At 39.0% G+C, this 11,006-nt stretch overlaps 1 protein-coding gene and 1 long non-coding RNA gene across 2 annotated transcripts; both read right to left on the bottom strand.

The window, feature by feature from the left end:
• Positions 1 to 348: 348 nt before the first annotated feature.
• LOC134093441 (uncharacterized) lies at positions 349 to 2,966 on the bottom strand. Its single transcript, XM_062546492.1, has 8 exons — positions 2,885 to 2,966; positions 2,630 to 2,766; positions 2,427 to 2,520; positions 2,179 to 2,290; positions 1,845 to 2,071; positions 1,557 to 1,728; positions 1,329 to 1,456; positions 349 to 666 (listed from the first exon to the last, which is right to left on the bottom strand). The coding sequence occupies exons 2-8, from the start codon at positions 2,719 to 2,721 to the stop codon at positions 349 to 351; spliced, it is 1,143 nt and encodes a 380-aa protein (XP_062402476.1). The 5' UTR covers positions 2,722 to 2,766; positions 2,885 to 2,966.
• A 3,094-nt stretch (positions 2,967 to 6,060) lies between these two features.
• On the bottom strand, positions 6,061 to 7,830 carry LOC134094761 (uncharacterized). Its single transcript, XR_009940492.1, has 4 exons — positions 7,744 to 7,830; positions 7,622 to 7,645; positions 7,451 to 7,531; positions 6,061 to 6,100 (listed from the first exon to the last, which is right to left on the bottom strand). It is a non-coding gene; the product is annotated as an uncharacterized LOC134094761 (long non-coding RNA).
• Positions 7,831 to 11,006: the final 3,176 nt, after the last annotated feature.

The following is an 11,006-nucleotide window of genomic DNA, read 5'->3' as shown; positions in this document are numbered from 1 at the left end:
CCTGCTGCCTTTAAATCTGAAATGAGAGGCACAACTATGTTCTGACGTTAATGCTGGCTCTGACTCAAGCTCAGCCTCACATGGCTCTTCTGTGGGATTAACATTACTACCATCAAGAACACTTTGACAATGTGGTGGTTCAGCTTCAACAATAACATTCACATAACACTTACTCAGATGCTTCCATAAAAACTATTGAAAAAACGTGAGCGTCCCACTAGGCCACATTGAAGATGAGTCCTTCCCGTACAGAGTCCATGTATTATTTTGAGGTGCTTTACTAGACTGTTTGCTTCACCAAGGACATTGTTGCAAAGAAAGCACCTCATTGTTTAATTTCAAGAGTGCCTAACGCACCATTCTTGCTCGCAACTCTGCAATTCTTGGCGTTTCCTTAGTTTTCCCCACATCAATGTTGAAAATGGAAGTTTGCAGAAAAGTGAAAAAGTTGTTCAAGACAGGACTGTAAGATGTACCAAACACATAGTGGGCCTTGAAGAGCTCATCCAGGGCTCCGACTGAGGTGGTGGCTTGGCAGGGAAGTGCATGCTTGTCGATGGCAATGAAGAAAGAGTGAATGCTGCTTTTTATGGGTCCCTGAGCAAGGAGGTAGGGCTGCCTGCTTTGAGCGATGTTGTCCAGATGCTGCTGCACGCTTGTTCCCGTCTATAACAAAACACATTCAGCAACACTATTTATTAGATCAATATTATGAGATCACTCCAATCTCTAAACAATTTAAGGATTCAAGAATTGTATGTCACATGCATAGAATTGCCTGCGTAAAACACATGCAGTGAAATTGTAAGGTTCTACAGAAGAGAGAAAGGTTCAAATGGAAGAGTGCTGTGTGTGGGATAGGTGCTTGTAGTAGTATGCGGTGTATAACGTTGGTGTGTAGGAGGGTGTGTGTGTGTGTCGTAGAAAGTGGAGTGATGACAGAAATGAGAGATAAAATGATACAATGATGTTTGAGGGGATGCACGGCTGCAGTGTGTGTGTTTTGGGGGGGGGGGGGTGAGTGTAGGGTAGTGGAGTGTGGGTAGTGGTGTGGGTGGGGTAGAGTTGGGGTGTGTGTGTGTGTGTGTGATAGTAAAATTATGTTTGAGGGGGGTGTGGTGTTGATGGCTGGGTGTGGGTGGGGGCTAGTGGAATGATTGAGGGTATGTGGTGAGGGTTGGAATGATGTCTGAGGGTGTGTGGTGTTGTTAGCAGGGGGTGGGTGGGTAGTGGAGTGATGTTTGAGGGTGTGTGTTTGGAGTGTGAGGTGTTGTTGGCAGGGGTGGGTGGTGGTGGGAGGGATGAGGTTTGATAAATGTCTAGTGTACCTTTAGGAATTTGATGAGGTGATCAACTGCATTAGATGCTGATATCCTCCCTGGCCTCTTTCGTCCCTGTGCAGATGGTGGTATCAGATGTAGCAGCAGTATGATGGTAGACATGTCACTGTCCCAGCCTAGTGGCCAACCAGTATCAGGTTAACATTATGCCTTAATTTTCCACCATCCTCAATATACTGTATTAAGCAACATGCTTCTCCACATTCAAAGACTTACCATTTTCAACTTCAGTAGTTGTCTCAGCGTTGCGCATCAAATCAAGAAGGTCTGTAGAGGGGACCAGTCCATGGCTTTCCTTAATGACTCCTGCTTTGAAAGTGGTAGGCCACCTCTCCAGGAACTTGTTGGCAGTCTGCTCACCAAACATCAGTCTAAAATCTTGTTCTATCTGTAGTTTGAAAAAGAAAACAAAAAGAAAAGGAGGACAACCTGAGTTAGTACCTTGTGTTACATTTTACAAAATTCAATACATTATACAGTATTCAATGAATGTAGATGCCATACCAGTCCTGGTGTGTCTAGGAACCGTGGAAATACTGAGAAGACCTCTGCTGATTTGTCATCATCATTGACCATGGCGTGGCGGTATATGAAAGTGACTTTCATCTTTTCACGGATGGTCTCCTCATCAGCAGTGTGTCTCAACAAAGCGATAGCGCATTCCACTTCCTCGTCAGTCAGGACTTTGTCGGCAGTAAAGGGTCTAGTACGCCCATGGCCTGGCCCACCCACTTTAGAACAAGACAATTTTGTTGTTGCTGTTTATAACTACACAGTTTTATATTATCCTTTAAACACATTTCACAGGTTGATAATTCCACCTCATGATAAATATTACCTTTAAGAGATTTACTAACTGCTGGACCTCTTTCCTCAGCAGCTTTTCGTTGAATTGTCTTCAACCGCCATGCAAGGTAGCCTGAACCACTTTCTGGATCGTAGTAATGTTCCTATGTATAATGTATGCACAGTGTGATACATTCATATGATCTCTGAGCTTTGGATAAAGGCATCTATTAAATGCATAAATGTAAATGTATAGCTCAGCAGTTCGAAGGGAAAATATATTTTAAAACCTTTACTCACATAGCCATTCTGTGAATATGGGTCTTCAAGATATGGAAACAGAGCGACAATCCCCTGTGCATACATCACTTTTACACTCCGGGGCGGAGATGTCCTGGTGTATTCAATAATCAACATTCATAGACAGCACTGAACAACATACCTAAACAATAATTGCAATGTTTAAACAATGTCTCATGATAAAATAATTGATCCATACATACCCATGTGTTTCCGTCATCTCTGCAGTAAGTATGTTGATGAACTGTCTTCTGGTTGAATCTGAAATTGATTTTGTTTTCGCATACTCCGCCATGATACGGTCACCTCCAGGCTTTGTCGTCAAGATTTTTTCAATCAGCTAAGAGATAAAATGTGCAGTATTGTATTTTGAAAAATACTTGGAAATATCAAAACAAATACGATGCACCTCAAATTAAACATGTGAATCAAACTTCCCACACACACACACAACTCACAGCTTTTGCTTCGTAGTTGATGCGGCAAGGCCTTTTAGGTTGACTTCCTTCGGCTGCAACTGGCTCCTCAGCCGGGTCACACAACGAGAAGTTGAGGATCACTGTGTCGTCAGATGCAATAGAGCATGGAGATGACGTGGACTGAGGGTTACCTGAGCATTGGGAAATAAGAACACAATTACATAGTTCAACACTTCAACTTCAACGATGTGTGTGTAGTGTTATGCAGGTAGACAGCAATTACCAGGTGCTTCATTGGCCAATGAAACCAGGAAAGGTCCATGGAACCCTTTTACGATCTCCTCAAAAACCTCACAGTCCACCTCTGTGTTAGACGGGTCATAAACCTTGATGTCCAACCGTCTGTCTTCAGCGATGTTAAATTTTAGACTCACTAGAGTAAAAGAAAGAAACAGAGCACAAAATGTTCTGATGAGAAATAATTGCAACATGCCACCACTTGACTAGGCTACTTTCAATCCAAATTTAGCGACTTACCTTCTCTCAAGAAATCACCGAATGTTAGTTCAGGCAGCTTGATGTACTTCTGCACTCCTCCAAAGGACACACGCAGCATTTTCTGTTAAATTTAAATTTAAGGAAGGTTGAATAACTGTTAATATCCATCAAAATATTCTCTAGAATCAGAGCAAAGTCATTAGAAATCGCTAACGGTCTAATAAACACGCACAGACTTATGACAATAGGTTAATTTACAGGGTGCTATAAACTTGTTAGCTGAGATTATAACCTCCTATCTTTCTAATGACGCCATTCAGCAATAATTTGTTGAAATTACTCTCAATGTCTGGTTTCAGTCAGGCACAAATTAAGCACGAGAACATAACATCTTGCAAATTATTTCAATTTGGGCAGAAACCACGTTGTCAAGCTAACTTGCTAGCAGCTAACATTTTGGTAGCTACGTTAACCCAACGTCACCCACCCGGCCGAACAACTTCAATTATCACTAACCCATACATTGCACGGTATTAAGTAAATAGAGTCTGAAATGTGTCATTTAAAAATAATTTCGTCATCAACGGTATTTCTTCTAAGTTCTTGACGTGGTGTTGCAATCGAATCCATCTGAACTTGAAGTCAATGCATATTGGTTAGCTAACTACATCTATGCATTGCTAACTTAACGATTAGCTAACTACGTCTATGCATGGCTAAATTAACTTCATACGCCTAGTACCATCGTCAATGTATTGCAAAAAGTTAGTCGTCAGTGGAAACATATCTAGCTAGATGGTGAAAACCTACAAATGTTCAAACAAACTTACCACCGACGATAGGTCTAGTGGGGGAGAGACGATTTCCAAGCAACGTGCCAGCCCGGCCAGCTCAAGCTCCAGTTCAATTCTAGAACTTTCGCGGGGAATCATCACCATGTAGAGTAGATTTTGTCATTGTGTGCATGTTGGACTTAACTCTCACTTTTGACACTACTGTTTGGACGATTTTACTCTGTGTATTGTTATAACTACTCTATCCAGAGTAAAATAGGTTTACTCTGCAATAATGACACTCCATTTTTTACTGTGTACTTTCTTTTGACAAGCTTCTATAATTTAATTGAAAATACTGATTCATGTAGGCTATTGTAATCATCAATACAACTTGTATTAATAATAGCCTAAACGATATTTTTAAACCGTTATATTTACTATTTTGTCTCATTTTTATATTTTCTGATGAAACATCAGAAGTACAGTCCCAAAACAAGTACTGTCCTTTCTGAATGTGTGGGTGCATCTGTAATGTCTGAAGTTTGATAAAGAAGAGAAAATGTAATAAATGTTGCATATGAACGATGAAACTTTTAAAACAAACTTTAATAATAGACAGTGAGAATGTGTGTGGATGCAAAAAAATGTGAAAATATTAAATTAAATTTCACATTCTGCACCTTCATATCACTGTTACTCTTTTCTGAAATATATCAATTTAATTGTAAAAGCTGCATGGAAGAAAATAACATATGACGTAAAATATCACACACAAAAACAACATAAAACCCCTGAAAAATGCATAGGGTATTTCTGACAAATAGTCCCTTGTGGAAAAAGTGGGAAAAAAAGACCCTTGTCAGTTGGTGAACACTTTATCCTCCTCAAATGCCATTGTGTGCTGGAAGCTGACACACATTACAGCTAAATGCATTTTAAGTCTGTAAAGCTCTCTCACCATTTTCCCCTGCTTAGATGTCCCTCTTGTTACCGCTCCAATTATATAATTTTAAATGAGCGGAACACAGGACCAGTCATTGTAGCATTGTGGCAGCGGTCCATTCTCCCCGTGGCCTGGGAGCGCTGTGAATTCCAGCGGCCAGGGGGATGCAGGCCTTCTTTCAGAGGGGAGCCACCTATTTGCTAGTCATAAAACAATATTTAGGTTGAGACGGTGCAGTGTGAGCGTCACCTTCGTCAATGGAGCCCATTCATGCAGGGTGAAGGGTGTAGCGTGGGTCTGTGAAGAGCTAGCGTGGGTCCCTGTGTTCTGGGGAGGGGCTTTCAGTTGTTCGAAGGAGTGGCAGAAAAGGGAACTGCTAGCGTCCTATGCCTGGGGTAGAATCGGGGGGTGAATTAACTGCATAATCGGATTGAAAGTGAGCCACGGAATTGATGTCAGTTCACATTTCATCAAATGGCGAGTGTGAATTGAAGTCGACAGTACAGAGGGTTAATCCAGAACTAAAGCCAAAATAATTAGGGGCCCACTCTTAATCCCCCCCTTATTCTGGCAGCAGTGAATAACATTAAAATACGGCAGTGCTGCTTTTCAACAGACAGTCCACAACATCCAGACTTCTTCAGCAAACCAATCACAGCCAAGCAGTCTAAACCATTTTTTAAAAAGAATGTTTTTTAATCAAATTATTTTTCCCTTTGCAAAAAGGAATATTGGTATAAATGTGCAGAATGAACCATCAGCATGTATTTAAACAAATTAAGAATTTGCATCTTTAAGTATTTTTTCCAGGTTTTTTTTGTTATAGCTAGGCCTTTGCATGCAGAGTGATTGAGCAAAGTGCAAACTTGACTCAACAATGCCATAAAAGCCTAGGCAAATACTGATTAAACAGAAAAGAGTTCTAAAGCATCAGTTCTATGAGGATTTGCTTCGTGACATCATTGCTCCACAGCAATGTCCACCCCTTGATGCTTTAAGGTGGAACAGGTACCTCACAGTAAAAAAAAATCCCCAAATCTGCAAAAATGAAAAGGAGTGGCATTAAATATAATTTTAACACATACAAAATGATTCCACAACCAGGACATCAAATGCATGCAGCGTTTAAGTATTACATTTGACACTCTTGCGTTCTCAGGTAAAATCAGTTCAAATACCATTGCTAAAAACATAATAGAATGCACTGATTATGTATTATTGATGTAAAGTGTTACAACCCTAAATATTGTAAAGGGCCATATTTTGGTGATCAGAAACGGATGGTCAGTTTATAGACACGAAAGGCGTGGCCAGTACAGAATGACTAATTGAATGGCGTGATTTGTGATCAAACTCTGGATGCTGGGCACAAAAGGGTTGTTCTTAGGCTACGTTCAGACTGCCAGCCAAAATCTGATTTTTAGCCTATTCAGATTTGAATCAGATTCGTCTGTAGTCTGAACGCAGCCTTATGTTTCTTAATCAGGGTGTGTTTTGGGCGTAACATCCTTTAAACCAATGGGAATGAAATCTATCTTTCCCTTTAACAGCAAGCAGTGCAACTTCAAACAGTGCATCGGTATTTCAATAGTCAGTGGCGCATTTCAAGGACTCTGCTTGCATGCGAGATCGTATGGAACAGGGATTCCACTAAACCTTGCTTTACTAAAACCTGTTTCTGACTAGCAGGCTATAGCTTATACATGCATCTGCACCGCCTATTATTTGAACTCATAGGCAAAGTGAAACTTATTTTTCTACAAACAGTTCTACAAAGTTAATTTCATTCATTCATTCAACTTTTATCTATTCTCAAATGATCATTGAGGGTAAATTAGAATTTTGTGTGAAGTGAAGGCAAGATTAATTTTACTCTTGACTGAAAAGGGTTAATTGAAAATATAGCCTGAAAAAAGTTACACTTAAATGCCAAACCCCTGCGCACAAGGTTTAATAAAAGTGGAGTGCATGATGAAAAATTCCTCACTATATTGACTGTAAGGTAAGAATAAGCCTTGTGCCGCACTTTGTGTCACGTTGTGCCGGCCGGGTACACGATTAGGGCCCAAAACATCACCTCAGCCCTCAATGAATCTTGTAACAGCAATAGTAAACTATATTCACCTGTTACCTGATTACTTTCGGTGTCAGGTAGTCTTAGACCAAAACTAGTACATTCATTAGACATTTAATAGTGTATTTCATAGAGCCACAGAGAAGAGGTGGGGTAAAACCATTAAAAAATGAAATAAATAAATAATATTATATAAAAAATAATAAATAATAATAATAATACAAAAATAACCATAGATTTATTTCAGCATAGAGATGTGAAACAAGAATCAGAATAGAAATAGAAGAGTCTCCATTTCTGTGAAAATTACTTACCATAAAAAGAACAAGAATGATACACACCGCGCAAGCAGCTTCATATGCATGTTGTTCATACGCCATCATCTTCCGGCAGGTCTAAAATAAAACATGCACACATTTCTACATTATCCTGTTTTGGTTAGAATAAAATGTTTTTTTTTTTTTTTTTGCTTATAGTTGGATTACCTTAGTATAGGTTGTAGTAGATAGCTAAAACACAAATAGATATAATGATAGTGTAGTTAATGAAGTCTCTTATCCAAACAGACCAGATGAAAAATGATTATGGGATTCACTGGAGTCCTTACCCGGATGTGAAAGCATGACTTTGGAGGATCATTTCCCCAGTCTTTCGAGCCATGGATGAACCCACAGCACATATGCTTGGAATACAGATTTAAAAATCAACTTTTTTTTTAGGACAGATGTTTCACATTTGTACAATACTATTTTACATTCACATTGGGCGTTGTCTTACCCTTGTTTGAAATGTATCCAAGTACTTCACGTAAGGCTGTGAATCAGTCTTCTTAAGAGAGCCAGCCTTTTGGAGAGATATCTGTATATCCTTTTTCTCCTTATAATGTACAATTCAACAAAACAATTGGCAAAAAGGATTGCAAAAACTCACAATATATTGCAATACCAATAAGAATGAACATGGAAATGGTGAGGCAGGCAGGGGGATATATGTTTACATGAATACTTAAGCATTCAGAATTCATGTTAAGTCATAATGATTCATGATATATTCAGGGATGAATTAATGCATGATTCATGCATTAATTCATGCATGAATTCATGAGAATTCATGTATCCTTATCGTAAAGTGTTACCGTAATGATAAGAGTGAAACCTTGTGGGAACAACTATGATGCTGATAATGGAACTCTCCTGAAACAGTCTAGTTCTGCCATCATCTGAAATATACAGTATGCCACAAGGTTGATATAACATAGCCTACCTGTACAATTGTGGAGAGTACACTAGCCAAAACAATGAGGCAAATAATCCCAATAATCTTCATAGGCAAAATCTAGAAGAATATGATGAAATATTGTTTAGATAAATGATAAAACACCAAAAACTGAAGGTTGCTCTATCCATGAATATATTTGAATGTATCATTTTCACTTGGAAAGTATATGCTTACCATATATAACAACCATTTTATTTTTCTGCATATGCCACAGAGGCCAAGGGCTGGAAGCAGAAGGCCAAAAGCTCCAAATATCACAAAACCAACTCTTTTTTCTCCTAGCTGCAAACAGACAATTACACAGAATTCTAAGTGAAGATTTGAGAACAATTTTAAGAAAGCTGATATGGTGTTCAGAAAACTGTGAAATATGCTGTATGCTGGAGACCCACACCTGTCTTGGTGGTACTGTAGGTCAATAATGTTTAAAATATTTTATATATGTATGTATGTATGTATGTATGTATGTATGTATGTATGGTGTCCTGTCCTGACTGCCAAGAAAGGTGCCTTTAAATGAAATGTATTATTATTATTATTATTATTATTATTATTTATCTCTGTGATTGTTAGGACAACTAGAGCTATGTAGCTGATATGGTGTTCAGAAAACTGTGAAATATGCTGTATGCTGGAGACCCACATCTGTCTTAGTGGTACTGTAGGTCAATAATGTTTAAAATATTTTATATATGTATGTATGTATGTATGTATGTATGGTGTCCTGTCCTGACTGCCAAGAAAGGTGCCTTTAAATGAAATGTATTATTATTATTATTATTATTATTATTATTATTTATCTCTGTGATTGTTAGGACAACTAGAGCTATGTAGCACCAATTTGTTATTTACTTTCCTTCCAACAGTAACTGGTGAACAATAGGGCACCTGTGTTGAAAACTGCTAGAGTTCTCCTTTAAACACATTTCTGTAGATACTATTCAGCGGTTGAGCAGCATAACACAATATAAAGTACACATGGCAATGTAAAGTGTCAAATAAGGTCACCATAAGACTTACAAAAGGAAAGACCTTCAATATGTATGATCCCAGAGCGATGAATGCAAATCCTATTATCTGATGTAAAGAAATGAATTGCAATAAGTAGTCATGTTTACAGCACTCAAACCCATAAATTGGCATACATTGCATTGGGTTACATGCTTTATCAGGGTGAATGCTAAACTCACTAGAAGGAAAATGTAATAGCACAGCAGTGCTCGGTGAAGGTAGCTCCCAAAACTCTTCGGAACCGGTCCTGTATAAAATAAATATAATTTTAAAGTAAAAACTTGACAGATAATATTACAGTAGCACATGTAATATTTTATGCTAAAAGGCTGCATCCCCTTTCTGCCAACTTTGCATAAAATGTAAAAGTGCGCTCTGCAAGTTTTAACCTTAAAGGTATACTATGCAGGATTGGCGATTTCCTCGCCGGTTTCGCTTTCACTTTTCATTTTCGCTCGTTTTATGCTTGCATATTTCTCTGCAGAGCTTCCCCTACAGCTTTAGCGTGTATATTTGACAAAACTCCTCAATCGGTCAGTCTGCCTTGCCTTTTCATGAGACTTTACATGACACTTCCTGGATCAGAGCATGGGTGCGTGCCCGGTGTCTCCTGAAGTTGCAAGTGTGGTTTTACCGCTACAGACCACTAGAGCGGCCAAAAAAAACACTGTTCGACCGGTAATGACCCATTTAATCATATATAACAGTATGGAACGAATTGATTAACTGAAAAACGTTGCATAGTGTACCTTTAAAGGTGGGGTATCGGGATTTGCAAAACGGCTGGCAGATTTTGAAAACACACAACTCAAATAGTCCTACCCTCTCTCCTTCAACACTGGTCCTAACTCCACCCATTCGAAGAACATGGACCTACAATCATTGCACAAGCGAAAATTCAGATGTGCAAGAGCGAGCCAGGCTAGGCACTCTTGAGGGTAGAGTTGTTAAAAATGAAAAGCCAGCCCTGGCGTCTGTGCAGCACAAGCTCTAGTCTCCATACATACAATCGCTCACATCAGCTTCCTCCCCAGGTTAGCTAGCTAGCTAGTTCTACATTCTTTATTCACCTCAAAAGGGTTGTAGTTAATAGTTCCACAAATGCCCGAAGGCGCATGATTTTAAATACAGCATCGTAAAAGCAAGGGATGTAACAGTAAAAAGGGTTGTAACAGTACAACTGTTTGATTGACGAATGTACTGTAAAATCCTGCTAGGTAGTTTTTGACATAATTGGCTGCAGTTTTTCAATCCCTGCCCGTTCCACAGATGATTGGCGTGTTTTCATTTCAGCTCCAACTCAGTGGCTGTAAGTGGGTTAGGAATAGAATTTCAAACGATTTTGCAAAAATGGCCAAAAAAGAGAATCCCATACCCTACCTTTAACATAACAATTTCTAAGCAATTTTGATTGTAAACAAACTTGCCCTTTGGAGATTCTCTTCACCTGTTGCTAGTCCTTTGACTCTGCACATGTACCGTGTCCAGAGGGATTAGAATTTACGGCAAGATAAAATATAAATATTTAAGCTCATTTGGGTACATTAAACTCTTACTAAAGAGTAAGAGAGTGCAGGGGAC

Source organism: Sardina pilchardus, chromosome 10, assembly GCF_963854185.1.
Source record: "Sardina pilchardus chromosome 10, fSarPil1.1, whole genome shotgun sequence".
NCBI classification, from domain to species: domain Eukaryota; kingdom Metazoa; phylum Chordata; class Actinopteri; order Clupeiformes; family Clupeidae; genus Sardina; species Sardina pilchardus.
This window is presented reverse-complemented; position numbering and strand designations above follow the sequence as displayed.

Coding starts and splice junctions, on each gene's coding strand:
- LOC134093441 (XM_062546492.1), bottom strand. CDS start 2,721: ATGGCGGAGTATGCGAAAACAAAATCAATTTCAGATTCAACCAGAAGA. Junction 2,521..2,629: donor GAGATGACGGAAACACATGG/GTATGTATGGAT, acceptor TGAATACACCAG/GACATCTCCGCCCCGGAGTG. Junction 2,072..2,178: donor AGTTAGTAAATCTCTTAAAG/GTAATATTTATC, acceptor CTTGTTCTAAAG/TGGGTGGGCCAGGCCATGGG.